At 36.8% G+C, this 24,109-nt stretch overlaps 1 protein-coding gene across 4 annotated transcripts in view; it reads left to right on the top strand.

Annotated features, from left to right (window-relative positions):
• Positions 1-24,109, top strand: part of PLD1 (phospholipase D1) — a 180,076-nt gene that overhangs the window by 71,671 nt on the left and 84,296 nt on the right. For all 4 annotated transcript variants that reach the window (XM_045850837.1, XM_045850833.1, XM_045850835.1 and 1 more), the window contains 5 exons: positions 8,512-8,570; positions 9,811-9,903; positions 14,781-14,933; positions 16,281-16,430; positions 17,104-17,187. In XM_045850837.1, the coding sequence (XP_045706793.1) occupies positions 8,512-8,570; positions 9,811-9,903; positions 14,781-14,933; positions 16,281-16,430; positions 17,104-17,187 (539 nt within the window). The remainder of the gene's footprint in view (positions 1-8,511; positions 8,571-9,810; positions 9,904-14,780; positions 14,934-16,280; positions 16,431-17,103; positions 17,188-24,109) is intronic.

Genomic DNA, 24,109 nt, shown 5'->3' with positions numbered 1-24,109 from the left:
GAGAGTGCACTGGATTAGCATACTTTGTGTCTGTGTCTGTATGCATTATATTGCTGGGGGGCTGAGTGTATGTATGCGGTGTCTGTGCAGAGCTTCAAAGCAGGTGCAGCTCTGACTTGGCCTCTGGTTTACAGGGTGCTATCACATAAATACTGAACAGAAAGAGGGAAGGCCTCTGTGCATTTAGGAGAGGAAGCAAAAGTGCCTTCACCCTTAGGAGTCTTTTGTTAGCTCTGACGGCTTGCTGTCTGCCAGTGTATTATTTAGAGGGTAGGGCACATATCCAACTGGTCCCTTTTACACAGAAATGACCCGAGTTGACCATGACCCACTTTCTGCAGCAGCTTGCCCTGTGATGTTTGATGATGGACTTGAAGGAGCTTGTATGGTTTCATGATCCTGGAGAAGAGTTTTCCTAGGGAAACCAGAAATTTGGGTCCAACCATTGGACCTCAAGAGAAGGATGATGGGAAGGATTTCTTCCCTTCTAGAACTCAGAAACATTGAACTTTGAAAGAACGTAACAAATAAGGTTATTGCTACTCTTACTAATAAAAATGCTGCTTCCTGTTGTGTTCTCTGAAATCTGTTTTCAGTTATGTTGCTTTATTTAATAGGGAATTATTTAAATGTGCACTAGCACCAGATGCAATGATTTTCCATTTGTTTTACTTTTCTGGCTGTCTGTGCTGTACTTTTACTCTTTCTTTTGGTTCTAGAACAGTACTTGCTGGGTTTAGTCTTCTCTTTCCATGTACATTATTACATTTTGGATTCTAATGTTGACTAAACAATTTTTAAATGTTTATTTTAATATCTTTTTTTAGTCATAAACAGCTTTCCAAGGTTGACCCATATTGTATTTAGAAATTCCAGAATGTCTTCTAAACATTTCCTTTGGAAGGGAAAACCTGGTTATAGCTGTCTGAATATATGTTACTCTTTGTTTGTTTGGGTTTTTTTAAAGATTTTTATTATTTTTTAGAGAGGGGAAGGGAAGAAGAAAGAGAGGGAGAGAAACATCCATGTGTGGTTTCCTCTCATATGCCCCCCACTGGGGACCTGGTCTGCAACCTGGGCATGTGCCCTGACTGGGAATCAAACCAGCAACCCTTTGGTTCGTAGTCTGGTGCTCAATCCACTGAGCCACAGTGTTACCCCTTGTTTTTGATAGCAACAGCAGAACTCTCAAAAATGATTCAACTATAGGATACAATTTCATATATCTTCATTCTCTGACATTGTTTTCCTTTCACACTAAATGTGATCTGCCCACAGACTAGATTTACAGGCCTCTACCTCATATTTGTGAAATTAGATGGGCATCTGTGTCTCCCTTGATAATTGTGAGAAATATTAAAACTGCTGTCTGCAAAAAGCATACTAAGAAGTTATTTTATATGATCATGAATAATTCATTTATATTTTCTAAGTGTAAGACAAACCTATTATAAAGTAATTTGGGTCCTTAGGCCAATAGGGTCATTCATCAGAGGTCAAGAGATCAGATAGGATCATGTCCCTAATTTCAATAAAATTTTGATGAAATCAGACTTGGACAGCTCTTTCTTCCTACTTTTACATGGTCATTGGTTGTGTTAGTATTTAGACAAGTGTTTTTCCCTCCAGGAGTATGAAGACTTCCTTTGTTTTTATTCCTCTTTTTCTCCCTGAGATTCTGAAAAACAAATTGTCCTAGTGTTTTAGTGGGTTTAGCTTCAGATAGTTCCCTCAGAGATGAATGGTAATTTGTTCTGTTTTCTCTACGCATTTGTAAAATGGGGCCAAATGTATTTGGCCTCTTCTCAAGGCCTAAATATGTTTTTTCTAAACAGAAATATTTACTCAATTGTACAATAACATGGAATTTCAAACAGGATTCCTTGTGTGTTCTGATTTGTATTGATTTTGGCTATAGTACCAAACCCACTCGATGGCATTTTAATTAATAAGTGGAAAATGCTTATTTTCCAGGGAATTTAAAGAATGAGCCATTGGAAACAATAAATGTACTTTTTCCTGACTGAATGTTAAACTCTAGAAATGGAACAAAGGGCATAATTTCCCAGAGAAGGGTTCTAAGCTGATAGGGTGATATTGCTAACTTCAAGATAATCACCTGATTCCCGAACTTAGATTTCTTATCTCCAAGGTGGTAATTAGCTTGAAATCACCATGCTGAAGGTAAGGAATCTGAGGATGAACATCCCATGGATCAATAACAATGAACTCACCTGTCCCTTGCTTTGTAAGATGAATAAATTTAGCTTGAGGGGGAGAGTGAGTAAAGATTAATAAAGGTGCACCCACAGTGTTTCCATGCCAACAGAGAAAAGCTGTACTGATTTAAACAGCAGCATCTGCAAATTAATGGAAGTGTTGTCATTCTCATGTGAGTCTTAGACGTGGGAAAGTCCAGAGGCCTCGGTCCAGCCTCTCTGTTTTCGCTGCAGATGAGCTGTCTGCTCTTTTTTCCCAGAGCTGTATTTTACCTGGAAGGCAGCCTTTGCTGGAGTAGTTGAACCCACTTCCCACCCTTACTACGAGGGTACTGTCCAACCCACGTTCTTGTCTTAACTTCTGAGAATTTCCTACTTGGTCGCTCTCTTGAATTTTGTTACCTCAGGAATATAGGGGACCTCTGAAAATCCCCCTTCTCTTCTAATGCAAAGACAGGGTAGTGAAACAATGTGTATGTGATTGCCAAGTAAATTCCAGGGTTTGTTTTTTACCCTTAGGGTTTGTTTGTAGTTCCTCTGCATGGGAACTCTTCACTTCACTGTTTCCCTAACACGCTTTTTTAAAGTTCCTCGAGGGGGAAAGATATTGATTAGTACATTATTCAAGGACAATAAGCCCAGTGAAATATTGTCAGGCTAAATTAATGATTAGATCTTCCTCCTAAGAATCACCTGCCCAAGTGGAGAATGGAACTCTTATCACTGAAGATACAGTGAAAAGTTTGAGACAACACAATCTTTGTTAAATTTTGAGTTGTATTGTTTAGGTTTGCTTCTAAATTGATCTTGCCACATTTACTTTCAATCTGATAAATCTGTATTAGAGTATTTATTGTCAGAGATTTTTCTTTTTCTTTATAACAGGGATTGTTATTTTGTTTTGTTTAAGCTGGAGACAGGGAAACAAGGAAGGGCTTAGGATATATGAAGCAACAGGAGAGAGACTAGGCGGGGCTACTTTGTCTCATTAGAAATGTTGTGGGAAAGAAGTGAGCTGAGGCAGGGCTGGAGGGCTAGAGAAAAGGGGGCCTTGTGGACAGACAGGTTCAGTTAGCCCAGGATGAGCTGCTGCTGCCCATTGCTGCACTGGTTGCAAGTCTCATTTGGTCCCTTAGAGCAGGGATGTCAAACTCGTTTTCACTGGGAGCCACATCAGCCTCGCAGTTGCTTTCAAAGGGCTGAATGTTATTTTAGGGCTGTATAAATGTAACTACTTCTTAATAGTTAAGCGAGAGCTCTGTACTGCTGCTGGGTAGAAACAAGGTGCCAGGCTGGATAAAACAAGGTGTAGGGCCAGATTCGGCCCACAGGCCTTGTGTTTGCTACCTGTCCCTTAGAGTTTAGGAGATACACGCTTGTGAGGGAAAGAAGAAGGGGAAGGGAAAGGCCCAGGAATGCTCCTGGGAGGGAAAGTATGTGCTGGGTCCTTCATCTTGAGGGTTTTAAAGGCTGGGGTTTCAGGGAGGTCTTAGGGAGGATCTCAATAGAATATTTATCAGCTTTACACTGATGTGCCAAAATGAGATTTATTCCCTTAACTTCACTGTCTTTGGGTATGGTTAGCTCAAATGGTACTAATTGGATTTCTGCTATCTCTCTGTCTCTCAATAGGGTTATTTAAACTATTTCCCCCCTGGTCTGGGAGAAGTATAAACCATTTACTCTTAAGTGTCCTTGGTTTAGGAAAGGTAGGATTTTGTGATTTACTAGATGGCTCTAAACTGCTTGGCAGTTCAACTGTGTGTCTCAGTTTTCCTATTCCACTTGTCCTGGCTTACTAGTTTGTCTCATTACCCCCTCAGGAGACTTCCATTCCTGAAATCTTTTAGGGGTAATGAAAAGAGAATGGTAAATCTTCAGTAATTGCTTCCTGCTGATGAGGACCACAGTCCAGCCTGTAGGGTATGGAAATCTCTCCCTGCCTAAGACAGATAAGGGAATAGGATCAGAGACTGGAACCCAGAAGCTGTTAACGGATTCTTCCAAAGTAGGGATAGCCTGGAATCCCTGAAGCATCATTATCTTGAAATCATATCGTATTTCATTGACTCATTTATATAATCCTGAAAATAAGACAGTTCAGTTATATTGTTGAATCTCATTTGAGGAGGTGGTTATGAAGATGGAGTCCTAAGGCGAGACCTATATTTTGTAAATAAGCAATCAGGTATTTAATAAAGACTATGCCTATGAAAGCAGAAAAAAAAACACAAAGGTTAGTGATAAGAGCAAATTATAAACCCATTTCTGAGTCTGTAAGTCTGTCAGTGGAGAGGATTTTTATATGTAAGTCTCAAAATTTCTTTTGTTGAATGAAAGCAAGCAGTGATAATCCTTCTTATCTGCAGTTTGAATATCTCTGGTGATGTAAATTCTGTATGGTTTACACAACATCAGTTACTAAGATTGTTTAAGCATGAGCTGTTGTGGCAATTTCTCAAGATTATATATATCATGTCCTTTGGCTATAACTTGTGAGAGCAAAGCTCAGAAAAAAAATTTTTAGTTCTCAGTAATTTAAAATAAAAAATGGGTGAAAAATGAAACATTAGTTTGGGAGAAAACTAGAAAAATTCAGGAACCAATTCAGTTTGTAGATGAAAAATAAAATTTTAATTAAAGTCTAATATCCACCACTGTGTATTATAGATTCTTTTGAAACACATTTCCCCCCTAAAATCACCCTCATTTTAATCAAAGAGAGCCAAATCAAGACTCTCTACTGCATTAAGACCAGTTCCAATTTGGTCTGCTTATTTTCATAAACACAACAAGAATAATAATTGATCATATAGGCTCTTAGTCTGTTTTGCTGCAATCTCAAAAGGAATCTCCAGATTGAACTTTAATTAGCCCCTTAGGGCAAAGAAGCTAAGCTACATTGTTCCCATTAGGCTTTGCCTACAATACCTACAAGTTTGGGTGAGTTCCTCAAGTTCTTGAAGTTCCCCAAAAATGTCTTAAGGATCTTTCTTTGCCATCTCCAGGGAGAGCAATCACCATTCCTTATCTGGAAAGACTGCTATGAAACATGTGAATATGAGGGGCAACCCCCCCAAAACCCGGAATTTATTAAAAATTGTGTATTTATTCTTACATGTTGAACTTCAGTGATTTCAAAGTACGCTCCATTTGATGCAATATACCTATAGAGACTTTTTACCACTGCTCAAAACAGTTTTTGAACTCATTCATTTTGATACCTTCTAGTAAAGCTGCCATTTTTTAATTTCACCCCTTCCACATCGACAAAACATTTCCCTTTGAGGACGTATTTCATCCAGGGAAACAAACAAAAAAAGTCACTTGGGGTGGGATTGGGTGAATAGGGAGGGTAGGGCATGGGGATCATACCGTTTCTAGTAAAAAAAAAAACAAACTGCTGAACACTCAGCATGGTGTGGGCAGGTATGCTTGTAAATCACCCATCATGAAATGGACAAATGCGTTAAAAGAGTCTTAAAAAGTAAGTCACTGAAGCTCAATGCAGCCCCTCACAACAATGCCCTCTGGTACACTGATACAGATGGGTTCCTAGAACACTCACCTAGTGGGGGAAGTCTGTACCCTTGTAGTATAGACTTCTCCAGAAATGGCTCATCTCCAGAAGATAATTGCAGGATTTTGAGTACTCCCTCATAAGCAAGGAACCAGGCCATTTCTCCAAGAGGCTTTTATCAGCTTCCAAAGTCAATCTTGATTCCTTAAACTTTTCTGGTGGCATCCAGAATCTAGGAATGTCTTTCTCTATCATGACATTCTAGTCAAAGTCTTGGTTTATAAACCACAATTGGAAACTGGCTATATGTGTTTTAGTATAAAGAAAAAAGATTTTTGGGGAAACATACTGCTATGAAAATAATAATACTCACTAAAACTTGCCAGATTCTGGGAGGATTAGGTAGGGAAAAAATATAAATCCTTCAATATTGCTTTTGAGGATATAGGGCTATTTCTTTCTCAAAATCTCTCTTTAGTCAAACTTTACTAAGCCATTAGGATAATTTAAAATTTCATATTAATGCACAACTTTAAACTTCCTGCATTGCTAATGTATACTTTTAAATTTAGATGAAATTCTTTACACTTACAATTTTGTTAGGATATCCTGAAGTTATAATTTCAGAATTATTTCAAAAAATATTTTTGTTGTCAACTATTTGATGATAAGAGCTTTGTGAATAAGAAAATACCCTGGTATTAGATAAGTGATTTCCTTGACATTTGCTTTCCATTTGCTGGTATTCCATTCAACTATTCTTCAACTTTGCATAAATTAGTTGCCCCTCTGTAGTAGTTTCTTTCATTGTAAACTGGGATTGACATTTTGTCTCCTCTTCCTAGAGATAAAATGAGAGCTGTGGCTTAGTATTTTAAAATATTTTTTATTTATGGTTTCAGGTCTGCAGTATTATTTCTAATATGTGTTTCTACATTTTTACAATTAGTAAGCATTTCCACAAATCAGATTAAAAATGGAAGGCACTGAATCACTAAGTTTTATACAAGAAATGAAATGTAAAGACCTTGACTTTTAAAATACAGAAATTTCAACATGAGGATATGTTTTATTTGGGGTTTTTAAGTTCTTTTGAATTTTAAATACTTCTTCAAATAACCCTAAGGAAAAAAAATGAAATTATTTAATTGGACCTCACAAGGATAGACAGCTCTGAGAGATTTGTAATTTTTTTCTTATAAGGTTAATATTAGATATTTCCAATCACATATAAAAACTTTAAAGGAAAAACTGTTGTGTTTTATTAATTCTATTTACAAGCCCAGATCAAACACTATTTCCTCTGAGATGTCATATCAGCTAGAAAGTGGCCACCCTGTCTCTATAACTCTAAAAAACTTTCACATGTAAGTATTATTGTTCTTCCCACAGAATTTTGTTGCTGTGGAGTGTTTTCCATGTCTTATCTCCTGTCTGCTTCCTGATGCCAGGAACATATATTTTTTGTCATCGATTTTTCTAGTAAGGCTGTTATTGATATAGTCCAAGACCATTGGCAGATCTGGGTGACTGTGGCACCCTTCTGTAAATTAGGGTCAAAATAATATTAAACTCTAGTTGTTTCAAGGAATATATGAGGTAAAACTTCTTCATATGCTAAGAATTACATAACATTTATTGATTTTCCTTTCTGTGCCTACATGTTCTCACCTAATGTTCACCTAGTTTGAGTAAGATACATGTTGAATGACTTTTTGCTTTTGCAGTTTAGTTTTCAGGATACTGGATGCTCTGACCTGATTCTGAATACCCATTGCTAATTGAGTGATCTTGGGCAATTTATTTAACTTCTCTAAACCAGAGATTAGTAAACAATGTCCCATGGACCAAATCCAGCCCACTGCCTGTTTTCATATGGTTCATGAGATAGGAATAGTTTTTACATTTTTAAACATTGGAAAAAAGCAAACAAAGAATAATACTTCCTGACATAAAATGATATTAAATTCATATTTTAGTATGGATAAATAAAGTTTTAGTGAAGTACAGCCATACTTATTTATGTATTTTCTATGAATGTTAGCTGTTGGTGTTTTTTATAATATTAACAGTTTTTAATCTCATGATTTAGTAAGTGAAGATGAATCAAAAATTCTCTTAATTTATACTCACTAAAGTATAATTTTATATTATAATTACACATAATTAAATTTTTATTAGTTATTTGATTTTAATTTTATTACATTTTTATTAGAATAGTTTGGTATTCCAAGACCTCCCCAACCATCGCTCAGCTTACTTTGGCATTTAATTTTCCATTATTCTCCTTTATCTGGCTGACTGTTGCCTAACTATGCATCCAATTACCTTTTTACGCCTTTCCTGTTCTATGGCCCCCTTCATCTCCCATTTCCACATGCCAAGTCTAGTCCATCTTCCAAATCTGGCACCAACTTCACTCTCTTTACACAGTTTTTTATAGTTTGTGTGTACACTGTGCCACACAGTCTGCCTTTGCCAACAACAAAAACAAATACAGAAGACTACTGGGAGGAAATTCTTTCTCCATGACCTTCTTAAGCATTTTATTTGTACGTATTAGAGCATGTATCACCTTCTTGCTTGTGTTTTAACTATGTATATACTTCTAATCTGTATTCTTCCAGGGCAGTCCCATTGTTATTGATCTGTGTAGTCTGTGCAGTACCACAGGTGTATTTACACACTGCGATAGCTAATATGTGTTTTTTGAATGCATAAATTTTTCTTTTTTCTAACTTTTTAAAGTATGGGTTTTTGGCCTCTTTTCAGACAGAATTCCTTGATATAAGTCAGCTGTCTTTCATCCACGATTTGGGACCAAAGGGCATGTAAGTTCCAGTGCTGGATCTTTAAACAGAAGTGTGAATGTTGATAAGCATTAATATTTGATTAGTCAGCATGCCATGATGATGGAACTCACCTGGTTTTACCGCTAGCTTCTTTTCTCCTCAACAGAGTCAGAGCAGCTGAGGAGATCTATTTATACAAAACATATCTTGCTATATTAAACAAGGGTAGCAACTGTTCCACCCTCTTTCTTATGTGTTCATAGCACCAATTTCTTCTAGCCCCACACTTGGAATGTTTAGTACAGGCAGCAAATGTGGTGTGTGGGAGAATTCATTAAAAATCAAACATACTATATTATATATTTGAAAGTCGCTAAGACGGTTCATCTTAAAAGTTCTTAGCACAAGAAAAAAATAACTGTAACAATGGATGTTAGCTAGACTTGTGGTGATCTGTCACTTCACATTATACAAATATTGAATCACTGTGTTGAATACCTAAAATTAATATAATGTTACATGTTACTTATCTCAATTTTACAAATCAAATATATGTCCCTTCTTCTAATCACTTATACAAATTAGCTTTTCTTTGCTCATTTTCATGAGTAAAAATAATACTGTGTAAAATGTATGTTATGTAACAAGATTGAAATTTACTTAATGATTATTTCCCTTCAAAATATGAGAGCTTGATACGATAAAGAGCTTAACATTTTTTAGTAATGATCATTGTTAGTAGTTGTTCTGAAATATTTGTTTAGCCATTTTTATTCTTTCTTTTTACATCTTTCAAAATCAAGATCTTTCTCTTTCCAAAGTTAAAAACCTTGCTCTGTTTCCTTTAGCATAGTCTGGTTCTAGAACTGTACATGAATGAATGCAGAAATGCTTTGGAATCTGTGGGAGAGCACTTCCTATGTTTGAACAGCAGCTGAGCCATCCTCATGCCAGCATTAGGCAATGTGTGAGGACTTTTTCAGGCTGTTGCAATGACTGGAGGGAATGCTCAGCATTTAGAGCCAGAAGCCAGGATACTTAAGTTCCTGCAGTGTATAAAACACAGTTATGCTGCAACCGGAGTGCTTTAAAGGTTAGCTGCTGGAGTCCTTAGCCTAGCAAATAGGATACGGAGCTATTTGAGGGTGAAGGAAGAAAGAGTGGGGAGGAAAGTCATGTGAGAATGAAGTAATAAATTTAGTCCCAAGTTGTAAGGCTGTATCAGCTAAGAGAGAGTTTGAAATTTGAAAGTAATGGGTTAACTTGATGTCTCTTTCAGAGAAGGCATGATAATGAAAAGATCCGGGGGACATAGGATACCTGGCTTGAATTGCTGTGGTCATGGAAGAGCCTGCTATCGCTGGTCAAGAAGGTAAGACTTAGGGATTTTGTGTATTTGTTTTTAAAAAGTAGATATTTGGGAAGTTTTTATATACTAGGTTTAAATTAAATTATAAATTATAAATCCTTTGAAAGTCATAGCAGAGCAAGTTTTAAATCATTTTAAGTTCCAAGTTTTATCATCTGTTTAAACATTTTTCTCAAACCTGGACTTGTGGACAGAGCGTACAAATTATACACATAAAAACCAAGTGGGCTATTGTACTGAAAAATTGGTCAGCCAAAGAACATATACAGAGGGCCAATAGGCACAAAGAAACATGCTTGAAATTACTAGTCATTAGGGAAATGTAAATCAAAATCACAGTGAAATAGAACTTCACACCCACTGTATAGCTATAGTAAAAAACATGGACAATGGAGATCCAAGGTGGCAGTGGACTAGGTAGATGTTACATTCACCTCCTCTTGGGACCAAACTGGAATTGCAACCAAAATATAGAACAGTCAACCTGAACAAAAAACTGAAGGCTAGCTGAATAGAAGTCTTTTAACCAAGGATTTACAGAAGAAGCTACATTGAGACTGGAAGGAATAGTGAGACATAAAAATGAGAGCTTCAACCAAGAGATAACAAACATAAAAAGGGCCATAGAAACCGTTAAAAAGAATCAGTCAGAAATGAATACAATATCTGAAATGAAGAATACACCAGAAAGAATAAACAGTAGGTTAGATTAAACAGAGGATTAAATCAGTAACTTGGAAGAGAAAGTAGCAGAAAACACCCAATCAGAACAGCAAAAAGAAAAAAGAACTTTAAAAAATGAGGATGGTTTAAGGGACCTCTGGGACAGCATGAAGCATAACAACATCTGAATCATAGGGATACCAGAAGGAGAAGAGAGAAAGCAAGGAATCGTGAACCTATTTGAAGTAATAGTGACCAAAAGCCTCTCTAAACTAGTGAAATAAAAAGACACACAAGTCCAGGATGTGCAGGAAGTCTCAAACAACGTGAACCCAAAGAGGCCCACATGAACACACATCATAATTAAAATGGCAAAGGTTAAAAAAACAATTTTTAAATCAGCAAGAGAAAGACAGTAACCTGCAAGGGAGCCCCCATAAGACTGTCAGCTGATTTCTCAATAGAAATTTTGCAGGCTAGAAGGGATTGACATATCAATGTGATAAAAAGCAAGGAGCTACAACCAAGACTCTTTACCCACCAAGGCTGTGATTTAAAGTTGAAGGAGAAATAAAGAGCTTTGCAGACAAGAAAAAGCTAAAGGTATTTATTACCACCAAACCAATATTACAAGAAATGTTAAAGGGTCTTCTTGAAAAAGAAGAAACAGAAAGAAAGAAAAAAAAAAACCCCAGAGGAACTCACTGACTGGTGTGGCTCAGTTGGTTGGGTATTGTCCTGCAAAGCAAAAGATTGCAGGTTTGGTTCCTGGTCAGATCACATGGCTGGGTTGCGGGTTTGGTCCCTGGTTGGGGTGCATACGAGAGGCATCCAACTGATGTTTCTCCGTCACATAGATGGTTCTCCCCCTCTGTTTCTCCCTCCCTTTCCCTCTCTCTAAATATAAATAAATAAAGATCTTTTTAAAAAGCAGAAGACATAGTTATAGAGAATAATGGCAGTAAATATATACCTATCAATAATCACTTCAAATATAAATTTCTTAAATGCTGCAATCAAAAAACATTGGGTAGCAGAATGGATAAGAAAACAAGACCCACATATATGCTGTCTACAAAACATTTAAGCAGAGGGATGGTTGACAAGGAGGGACTATCCATGGAAAGATCTGGAAGAAACGATTTCTAGGCAGAAGAATAGTGAATATAGAAGCCCAGAGTAGAACAAGATTCTCAGGCTGAGGAACAGCCAGACCAAGGTGGTGGGAGAGAACAGTGGGGGATGAAGCTGAGAAGGTGATGGCTGGCCCATGTCTTCCCGCCTGCATTTTTGTGTGACAGCAAGTAGTAGCATAGGCACCTTGTTAGAACAGACCATAATTTCACCTGACTTAAAACAGGAATATTCATAAAAGTTCAAGTTTATTGGTGTCTGGAACTGTGCTAAGCAATGTACATGAATCATCTCAGTTAATCTGCACAAACACGTAGGAGCTTGGCATTGCTGTTACTCTCATTTTATAGATTTAGACTTTAGGCTCAGTTGCCCAAGTTCACAGTCAGGCAGGTGGCAGAGCCAGAGCTGGAGCCCAGGGAGGCTGACTTGAAAGCAGGTGCTTAATCTCTGCACAGCCGGTGCTGACTCCCTAAAGACTGGTTGATGGATTTCTTTCTTGATGCATATCCTCTCATTAAAGAAAAGAAAATCTAGTGACAAAAGAGAGAAAGGGAAGAGATCAGAAGAGTTTTAATGAATGGTATAGCTAAGAAGAGCTCTAAATAAAGTCTTAGAGTCAGTTTACCCTGATAGCTGTTGACTGTTTAGAAAGAACAACTCATCAATGTCAAAACAAAAGCTATTATCTTTTGTGTTTAGCTTTCAAAATTCATCTGTCACTACTAACTAATTCCATATTTCTAGGCTGTCACATCTTGGAGGGGCGAGGGAGGAACCACTCACCTAGATACCATATGAATGGCACCCTCTTGTGCTGAGCAGTGCCCTGGCCATGCAGTACACCCTGCCGTTGCATTCCTGTTACTGAGCAGGGCTGTTTGTAGCCTTTTGGGAGCCGGTGTGCAAATTAGAGAAAAACAGCCCCTTCCTGCAGGGTGACATAGCCTGCACCAGTGTCTGCCTTCAGCAGGCATCCTTTTGGAGGGCATGTCTGCACGGTGGCCCCGGGTGGCCGGTTCCCGAGAACATCTTTTGCAGCTCTTGGCCCTGGTGGTTATGCCATGACCTGCACTCTCAGGAGCATTTCTGGGATCTGTGTTGTAATGGGAGCTGGTGCACCCGGATATGGGTCATTCTATTGTGGCCCCACACTGTTGTCTCTGGTGTGAAGCTCTGGCCAGAACTGGCTATGATGCCATTCAGGTATCCTGCCTGACTTCCAGGCAGGCAAGTTCACAAGCCTGGTATGTTTGACTTTCTTGTCAGATTGGCAAGCCTGCCTGCTGTCTGTGTTTTCAAAGCCTGTGGCTCCTTCCCAGTCAGCAGCATAGTAAACCAGGTCTCTGGGACTCTGCCACATGTCTGTTCTCTAGCTTGCATCAAAGTCAAGCTGAGAGAAGGGACAGCAACTAGAAAAGGAACTTTTCCAGATATGTGACCCATCTACTCTCATTTAGCCTTAACCAAGTTTTGTCAATAGGCAGCCCCATGTCTGGACTGATAACTCAGTCATGGCCATCAGAGTCACTGAGTTACCATTTGATAGAATGGCCATGTCATTCATATTGAGCAGTATTTTCAAAATTCTTATAAAATGTATAATTCCTGCATTTGCTGAAAATTATTGTGAATATTATCCTTTATACCTTGGAGTTGCCTGTGTTAGCTCCCAAATAAGAGACTTCCTTTGGAATTTAGCTTACTGGGTGTGAGACCTCTTATTTCTTTAACTTACGCATTTGACCAGAGAAGCTGGGAAGCCCAGACCCACATTGGTGTGCCATTGCCGTCATTACATTAGCACTGTGGTTAGTTATTTGCTTTCTGTGACTTTAAATCTTTCCTGTGTAAAACAATATCACATGCATGTTCTTTACTGTAAGTTATTCTCGGTCCATCCCATTCCCTTTTATTGAGAGGGAGACGGCCCATGCATTAAAAAACACATGGATGAAATGAACTGTGTGGAAATCCATGTAGACTTGTCCACATTAAATCCCAAATTATAAAGCTACTAAAACATAATGTGGTTAGCAATTTCAGTAAAAGTTTCTTATAGATTTCTTTTAAATTCTGAGTCTCCATGTGACATTTATAATATTACTTAATTTATGTGCAGGTTGTTCTGGCCTTGTTTATCCCATAATGTGCTTTACTTTGCCTAATGTGTGATGTAATATGCCTGTTGTTACTTTATTTAGTTATCAACTGAATCCTTTGATCACTCCACAACTGCAGGTAAATATGCGTATATGGTGTCACGTGCGGCAGGACAAAGTTGCCATTTGTTTTTACTTGACATCAGTCCCATCCTCTCTGTCTTGCTCTTACCACTCTCAGGGTTGTGCCTGCCATCTACATCCTTACTATTCAAAGTGATCCTAACGTAGGCAACCCCTCTGAGCGTGTTAGAAATGCAGAATCTCAGGCTCTGCCCCAGACCTACTGAATCCGAATCTGCATATTTTGACAGGATCCCCAGGTGATGCATATCCACAGCCAAGAGTAAGAAGAGCTGTTCTTTATTATTACAGTAGCTTGCTAACCTGCCTCAGTCCATGCTTCTTTCTCCTTCATTCCTTTCTTTATGAAACATAGTGCTAATGATATTACTGTGCTATTGCCTTGGCAGGGCATGAGGATTCCCTTATTCAAGAAACACCTTGGTGTTTTCTTTTTATTTTAAAACAAACTGAGAATATACTTACTGTTTGCTTCTTCTATAACGGTTTGTTTTAGCAAACACCAGCCCATTCCATTCTGCCAACTGCTGGGCCCCGGTGTACATCTCATGAGCACTGCCTGCTGTTTTCAGGGGTTTTCTCCAGGCTTTGCCCTTAATGTTTAAAAAGCTAATGAATTATTTTGAATTGCTCGGTGACAGTACTTCTTAGAAAAACATAATAGGAAGGGTTTGGATTTTTTTGTTTTATAATGCTTTTCTAAAAATAAATCTCCCATGTAAAAAATAAAATTGTCTACTCTCTGACAGTGTGTTTACTTTAGATTTGTCATATAATTTGTTCTTTTTGTTTCAGTAATTCAGTACAACTTCAAAAATGCTCCTTATCTTTTCCCAGGTGGTTGATAGTGAAAGATTCCTTTTTACTGTATATGAAACCAGACAGCGGTGCTATAGCCTTCGTCCTGCTTGTGGATAAAGAATTCAGAATTAAGGTGGGGAAGAAGGAGACAGAGACAAAATATGGACTCCGAATTGATAACCTTTCAAGGTAGAAATTTCAGATATTTTTGAAATAGTAAATATTTTCTTTGGTAAAAAATAATTTTACCAAAATCTCTTAAAGAAACTTTTTCTCCCAACCTTAAACAAAGGATGTAAAATAATATAAATGTTTGAAAATGTTTATTTAGAACTTATCCTTAATCAAAAGTAATGAAACTACTTTTTCCTTGTAATAAATTTTTAACAATAACATATCTTATGTGTAGGCATCAGAGTAAACTATCCTGTGTTGATACATGTCCGTTTTAACAAAGTTGACCACTCAATACCATTTTTCCAAACAGATAAAGAATGGTAGTTCACATTTTAAAAAAGTAAAATTTTACTTTATGAACTGATATACTTTAAAAAACACTTAAAATGTGATTTGATTTAGAAAAATTCTGCTTACACACAGATTTTAAGAAAGATACCTTGCAAGGATACTCAAGTGTACATGTACTATAGATTTTATTAGTGAGCGTGTGTGTTGATATATATTTTTTTTCTGGAAGATTGTAGATATATAATATATATGTCTTTCTGTATACATTTGGTTCTGTAAAGTTCAACCTCATGTATATGAATATATTGAACATATACATTTCTGTCTTTACTCACACTGACTGGCATAGAGTTATAGATAGACACTTGCCAATACACATTTGTATGTGTGTGGAAGGAAGGATTTGGAACTTCCTTATTTCCTCTGCCAGGTCCAGGATTGGTTATTGGAAATGCAAAGGTACTGCCATTAAACCTTCTTCCTGCCACTGCATTTCTGTTCTGTGGAGGGCGGTAGAAATCAGGCTACAATTCTCACGGGTCCCTGTATCAGATCTCTGAACCAGTCTTTGTGATCAGGGGCCTGGAACATGCCATTTTGTGTGGGTTTCATGAACTCAGAGTTGGGAAGGAATTACTCTTTTAAGGTGCAATCAGCATGATGTTTCCGGAACTGAGGAAATGGACGTCAGGCAGCACCAAGGGAAATGCCCCCTATAGGAGCCCACAACTAAGGGACATTGAGGCATAGGACCTACCTCACCTTATACCTCTTTGTCATCCTCCTTAAAGCCCAGCACAGCCCCAGGCCTATAGTAAGTGCTCTTACACGTGTTTGCATGAGTGAATAAGTAACATGAAAATTTATTTTGGCTACATTGACTATATTTTAAAATCTTGCCAAAATTTTTTAGAAGTCTGCTTTTTTGATATAAGATGCTGTTTGCTTAAATTTTCAACTTATGTCCTCAGTATCAAAACAAAACAGGGAATGCTTGATCCTTAAATTTGTTTAAAGAGACAAAACACAGAGTGACCATTCTTTTCCACATTTTGCTTTTCTCTGAAGGACACTTATTTTAAAATGCAACAGCTATAGACATGCTCGGTGGTGGGCAGGCGCCATGGAAGAATTCGTCCAGAAACATGGCACCAACTTTCTCAAAGACCACCGATTTGGGTCGTATGCTGCTGTCCAGGAGAACACTTTAGCTAAATGGTAAGATCTTTTTGCTCTAAGACTGTCAGGGTAGTCAGAGCATCTAATTCACCTTTTCAGTTTTCAAAGCTGTGAAAAGATGTAATGCATTATACTTGTTAAGAGTCTTTCTTTATAGGACTACCTGAGCATTGATTAATTTTCCAATGAGCTTTATTTAGATAGCTAAGTTAAGATTTTGAAGTTTGATTTTAAAAACTAACTTTATGAATTTTCTTGATGATGCAAATGGAAGATTTCTTGAACTCATTAGTCATAATTTAAGAAAAAGAATTTACTTGCTGAATATTTCTTTTGAGTAAAATCACACTAAGCATGATTTTCTAACCATGAATTGGTAATTGGTAGAAAAACATGCTAAGCATGATTTTCTGCTGATTTTTTTTCCACTCTGTTTTAAATCTTAGAAGACTTCAAGGGGATGGGAGACTTCTCTTGACCCCATATGATAATGACATCAATCAATGTGTTGTTCTCTCAGCAGAAAAGAAGCAGGTTGCTTATTTCTATTTACTCTACTGTCTATATAGCAGATGGTAGTCTCAGTCCTTGTTTTCCATTCACAAAAATAAATTGGTGGTTGCACTGAAACTCTTGGCAGTGGCTGCCATCTTTGTCTGTCTTTTTCTTTTTAATTTTTGTAAAAACAAAAAGAAAAAAACATGTCTTTCAGGTATGTTAACTCCAAAGGATATTTTGAAGATGTTGCAAATGCGATGGAAGAGGCGAAAGAAGAGATTTTTATCACGGATTGGTGGTCAGTATTGGTCCATGGGAACTGTGTTTAGAGGTCTCTGTGTTCAGGAATGTACAACAGTGTTGGTTGTGCTGTTTCAGAATCACACGTTACGAAAACCAGCAGTATCACAGATGGTTTGGCCAGAGTCTCAACCAATTAACTCTAGTGGCCTCCAGTGAAAGGTCTTTTCAAATACTTGGCATCCAAGTATATTCTTAAAATATTTAACTTGAATAATTTTGTATTCGTCTTTCTGTTTGGAAGCAGACACGCAGTATTCATTTTTGTAAGCCTTACATTTCAGTGCAAATATAGTTGTAGAGATAGTGGAAAATAATCTTCCTGGGGCGGTGTTCCTTCATTTTGGTATGTCTGTCATCAGGTCCAGTAAATATAATTCTTCCAAATTATCCCTTTGAAATTGAAATAATTCCATTTACCCATTACTGTTAAAATATCCTTGTTAATGACTAGCCTGGTCAGTTTTTCAGGTTTCAACTTTCTGACCCCCTTTAAGAACATCCATGAGAGTTATGATGCTTATTAAAGACATTGGAAGTCTCATATCTAAAACTCATTTAGCTACTGGGAAGTTTTACTCCTGGAGTTGGTGTAGGCTTTGTAGTCTGACTTTAGTTCCAGTTACCCACCTGCCTAGACAGTTAAAAATGATTGCAGATGCCAACATTGACTATCCTGGAAATGAAAATATTTAAAGTGAATTTTCCTTCTAATCTAAGTTGTTTGAAATGCCCCTATTTTTCCCTGTCATGTTTCCTTCCAAATGCTACCTTCTATATGAACTGTGGAAATATCATCATAATTTATTTCCTCCTAATTCTAGATTTTGTGGGGAAGGGAAAGTTATTAACACATTTCTCTCCACCTTTTCCCTCAGTGATGTGAAACTCTAATTCTATGGTGTGTTTTTGCAACTTGGGCACTACTGCTGTTTGGAGCCAGATAATTCTTAGTTGTGGAGTCTGTGCATTGCAGAATATTTAGCACCATCAATACGCCTGGCCTTTACCTACTAGATGCCTATAGCGAGGTCCCAGTAGTGATAACCCCAATGTCTTCAGACATTGCCATCTGTCCCCTGGGAGCTGAAGTTCCTCTGTGTTGAGAATCATTGATCTAGGGTGATTAAGTGAGGTATGTGATGGTTAGCACATCTGCAAATCTATTTGTTGTCATGTTGATGGAGGAGCTTACTCTTGGCCTTTATAGTCTTGCCAAGTTTTTTCTCTTTAGTCAGTTACCAGAAATAAAATAAAGTCTCCTATTTAGGAGCTATTTCTTTGGTTGAATACTTTCTAAATGCTTATGAGAATACATTCAAGTTTAATGTCATACTATATTCCTTGAAAAAATATTTCTGAAAGTTTGATGAAAGAGACTGAAAATAGCTTTTACATTGAGCCCATGTTGTCATGTTTTATGCAAGAAAATAGTATCTCTTCTGAAGGTTGTGGACACACTAAAAAATGCAGACTCAGATTTAAACGTCTGAAGAAATGGAACCTAAATGTTTTCTACTGTGAAAAAAAAATGAATCAAGAGGTTATTTCTTTTTCATAACTGCTCTGAGATAACATCTTATTACAACACTCCCTTTGAAACAAAACCTTTGCAGTAACTTCCCTCATAACAAGTGAAGAAAATTCTTGTCATGCACGTATTGCAAAAGGGAGCATTCAGAAACTTATTCCAACCCTGTTATGTCTATATCTGAGAGAGTGATAAGCATAGTTAGAGAATACACATGCCCTGTAGAAATGGCTAATTCAAGAGACATCACACACTTAAGTGAAAATGGTATTAATATATTTCTAAAACAATTATTATGCAAGCAAAAGCAGACATGGTGAAATGAGAAACAACCTGGGACCTAGAAGCACTTAGTTCTTTTGTTCATTAATTTTACCACCTATCCATTCATTTGTTAATTTATTCACTCATTTACTCCAGGGCTATTTAGTAAGCCCCCATTCTGTGACAAGTAGTGAACCATGCCATGTGCATATAAAAATGAGTGAGAAGCAGCTCCTACTCTGGAACAACACAGAGTCAGGAAGTCATACATAAAACAATGGATCGGGGAAAGCTCAGTGATGAGGATTAATATAGTAGAAGGCGTGGAGGGGCAGTGACCATCATATTGCATTCTGTTGTGTTGTCTGTGTGTATGAGTTTGTTTTTTATTTTTAGTTTTTATTTTTTTAGAGATGGAGAGGGAGAAGGGGGGCAGAGAAAGAGAAACATCAGTCTGTTGTTGCACTCATCAGTGCATTCATTGCTTTTGTCTTGTACGTGCCCTGACCTGGAATTGAACATGCAACCTTGGAGTATCAGGTTGATGGTCTAACCAACTGAGCTACCCAGCCAGGGCGAGGTTGTTTGTTTTATTTGTTTAAGCATGGGAGTTTTAATCAAATCTGTTTGCTAAAAAGGATTACTCTGGTAATAGTACAGAAGATGAATTGAACAGTGGTTATAGAGACTGTTTAGTAAGCCATTGTTGTAGTACAGGAACAAAATGGTAAGGGTCTCTGCAGAGACCACCACAGGGGCCTGACTTACGTGGCATGAGTCATGTTAATCTTTCTACGGGTAGTTTCTAAGGCATAGTTGAGGGTCATTAATAATAACAGCTACTATGTGTTGAATTCTTACTAGACACCAGGACTGTGTTATAGAGGAGAAAAGTAAGAGTCAATGAGGCAGACTAGGAAACTGCCCAGTCACCCAGTCGGTTGGATCCAGGTGCGTCTGCTCCAGAGCCCGCATATCTCGGAGCTGCTTCTCAGAGGAACTGGCTGTAATGTCTGGTGTCTCAGGTTTCTGTTAGCCATGAGATTGTTTAAGCAAAGACTGAAATTTTTTAAGGTGCTAGATAAAATAGTAATCAGATTTGGGTAGATTTAGGTGAAATTTTTTGAAGAGGTAAATTCTAAGGTAAGGCTGTAAGGTGGAAGAGAGAATGATTTTTATAAGATCTTATTTATTAATTTTTAGAAAGAGGGGAAGGGAGGGAGAAAGAGAGGGACAGAAATATCAATGTGTGGTTGCCTGTCACGTGCCTTTGCACTGGGGACCTGGACTGCAACCCAGGCATGTGCCCTGACTGGGAATTGAACTAGTGACCCTTTGGTTTGCAGGTTGGCACTCAATCCATTGTGCCACACAAGCCAGGGCAATTTCTTAAACAATCCAGACTATCTGAAAATTCAGGTGAATAGTAAAATCTAGCTAGATGTTTGAGGTACGAAAAGATAAAGTTTTTACATAAATATGAGTGAGCATTCTTCACTTGTTTATCTGGAACCACCAGAAGTACATGTATTTATGTTGTTCCTGTACTTGGTGCTGTTTCAAGTTACCTGTGAACTAACTATCCAGTAGTCACTGGAGTAAGTTGTGTAATGAGGTAGGAGATCTAGATGTGGCTTCCAGCTCCATTGCTGAATTGCTGTAACTTAGGACAGATCTGAAGAGCATGATTAAGCTCAGCTTTTCTCTTGATGATGGTGATTCTGATTAGTAGATTTTAGACTTTTCATGTCACAACAGTCTCTGATGCATGTTCTTCTTTGTGTGTGTCTTATAACCCTTTAAAATGTAACAACCAGTCTTAGCTCATGAACCAAATAGGCTATAGGTCATATTTAGTGTATGGACCATAGTTTGCCAATCCTTCTTAAAAAGTAGATTTAAGTTACTATATTATGTTAAGAATTAAAGTGTATGGTAAACTTTTTAAGAAATGGTTGATGTGTTTTTCAAAGTGTTTGTACCAATTTAGAGTCCCACCAGTAATGCCAAGAGTTCCAGTTCCTTCATCACTTCTAGCACTTGGTATTGTCTGTCTTTTTTTTTTTATGTTAGTCATCCCAAAGGGTGTGTAGTCATATCTCATTATAGTTTTAATTTGCATTTGCAATATCTTGTGTTAAACATATTTTCCTGTGACTTTTGGACATTGGTTTCACTTTTTCAGAAACATGTTTAAATATTTTTCTCCTCTTTTTACTGGATTGTCTTATTCTTTTTGAAGTTATTTCTCTATTTTTAGTTTTTAGCAGTTTGATTATAATGTTTGAGTTTATCATGTTTGGGATTGCACTGAACTTCTTTTTTAAAATAATAATAGTAATAATATTATTATTATTTTAGTTCTCACCAAAGGCAATATTTATATAAAGCAAATCTTGATGGACATACAGAGAGAGTAACATCAGTAACACAGTCTTGGTAGGAGATTTTAACACACCATTGACATCAATGGATAGACCTTTCAGACAGAAAAATCAACAAGGAAACAGCAGCCTTAAATGACAGACTAGATCAGATGGATTTAATTGATATCTTCAGAGCATTTTACCCCAAAGCAGCAGAATATGCATTCTTTTCAAGTGCACATGGTACATTTTCTAGGATAGACCACATGGTAGGACACAAAACAAGTCTCAATAAATTTAAGAAAATTGAAATCATATCAAACATCTTCTTTGACCATAATGCTATGAAATTAGAAATCAATCACAAGAAAAAAAACTGAAAACAAACAGACATGGAGGCTAAATAACATGTTACTAAACAATAAATGGGTTAGCAGTGAGATCAAGGAAGAAAGCAAAAGTTCCCTTGAGACAAGAGAAAGTGAACCACAATGACCCAAAATCTGTGAGACACAGTGAAAGCAGTCCTAAAAGGGAAATTTAAAGCATTACAGGCCTACTGCCAGAAACAAGAAAAATCTCAAATAAACAATTTAACTGTACCCATAAAAGATCTAGAAAAAGAATAGTAAAGCCCAAGGGGAGTAGAAGAAAGAAAATAGTAAAGATCAGAGGAGAAATAAACAAAATGAAGCATATAAAAACAATACAGAAAATTAATAAAACCAAGGGTAGGTTCTCTGAAAAGATAAATAAGATTGACAAACCTTTAATCAGACTCATCAAGAGAAGAAAAGACCTGAATAAATGAAATCAGAAATGAAAGTTAGAAGTAACAACCGATTCCACAGAAATACAAGAGATTGTAAGATAAAGTTCAAACAATGATATGCCAACAAATTGGACAATCTGGATGAAATAAATTCCTAGATAAATAGTTATCTTCCAAAACTGAATCAAGAAGGATCAGAAAATCTGAATAGACTTATTACAGCTAATGAAATTGGAGAAGTAATAAAAAAACTCCCAACGAACAAAAGTCCTACCTCGAATGGTTCACATATGAGTTTTACCAAACTTTCAAAGGAGAACTAACACCTATCTTCAAACTGTTCCCAAAAATTCAAGGGGAAGGAAGTCTCCCAAGCTCATTTTATGAGGCCAATATTATCCTAATTCTAAAACCAGATAAAAGACACTACAAGGCTAGAAAATTATAGGCCAATATCCCTGATGAACATACATGCTAAAAGACTCAACAAAATACTAGGAAACCAGATCCCATAATATGTGTACATTGAAAAGATCATATACCATGCGTGATCAAGGGGCTTTATTCCTGGGATGCAAGGTTGGTACAATATCAGTAAATTAATAAACATGGTTGTTTAAACAATAAATAAACAACAAATACCACAAAACAATAAACAAACAAACAATAAACAATAAATAAATAAACAATAAACACTACAAAAACAACATGAAGGATAAAAATTACATGGTTGTATCAATAGATGCAGAAAAAGTATTTGATAAAATCTAGCACCCATTTATGTTAAAAACTCTCAGAAAAGTGGGAACAGAGGGAACATACATCAGCATATGAAAGGCCATATATGATAAACCCATAGCCAACATCGTAATCAACAGGCAAAATCTAAAAGTGTTCCTTTTAAGATCAGGAGCAAGACAGGGTTGTCCACTTTCACCACTCTCATTCAACATAGTACTAGAAGCCCTAGCCATGGCAATGAGGTAAAAAGAAATAAAAGGCACCTCAGTTGGAAAGGCAGAAGTAAAACTGTCATTATTTGCAGATGACATGCTACTGTATATAGACAGCCCTAAAGATTCCATCAAAAAACTATGAAAAACTAATCAATGAATTCATTAAAGTGACAGGAATTAAAATAAATATCTAGAAATCAGTAGTATTTTTATATACCATAATAAACTATCTGAAAGGGAAACTAAGAAAACAATCCCATTTACAATTGCATAAAAAATACCTTGTAATAAATTTAACATAGGTGGTAAAAGACCTATACTCAGAAAATTATAAAACACTGAAGGAAGAAATTGAAGAAGATATAAATAAGTGGAAGTATATACTGTGTTCATGGGTAGGAAGAATTAACATCATTAAAACATCCATATCACCCAAAGCAATCAATGGAATTCAATGCAATTTCTATGAAGATACCAATGGCATATTTCACAGAACTAGAACTAATATTTCAAAAATTTATATGGAACCAAAAGGACCCTGAATAGCCACAGCCATCTTGAGAAAGAACAACAAAGTTGGAGGAATCACACTACCTGATATCAAACTATACTATGAGGCCATAGTAATCAAAACAGCATGGTACTGGCATAAAAACAGATACATAGATCAATGGAACAGAGTAGAGAGCCCAGAAATAAACCCATGCCTTTATGGTCAATTAATATTCCGCAAAGGAGGCAAGAACAAAGAATGGGGTAAAGTAGTCTATTCAAGAAATGGTGTTGGGAAAATTAGATCCATGCAAAAACAAATAAACTAGATCACCTTCTTACACCATACATGGGAGTAAACTTAAAATAAAGATTTAAATGTAAGACTCAAAACCACAAAAGTTATAGAATAACAAACACATAGGTAGTAAAGTCTCAGACATTTCTCATAGCAATATTTTTTTCTTGTATATCTCCTCAGCCAAGTGAAGCACAAGGAAAAATAAACACTTGGGACTACATCAAACTAAAAAGAGTTT

Source organism: Phyllostomus hastatus, unplaced genomic scaffold (assembly GCF_019186645.2).
Source record: "Phyllostomus hastatus isolate PE091 unplaced genomic scaffold, TTU_PhHast_1.1 phas_contig_86, whole genome shotgun sequence".
In the NCBI taxonomy this organism is placed as follows: domain Eukaryota; kingdom Metazoa; phylum Chordata; class Mammalia; order Chiroptera; family Phyllostomidae; genus Phyllostomus; species Phyllostomus hastatus.
The sequence above is the reverse complement of the archived record's forward strand: the minus strand, read 5'-3'. Positions and strand labels throughout refer to the sequence as shown.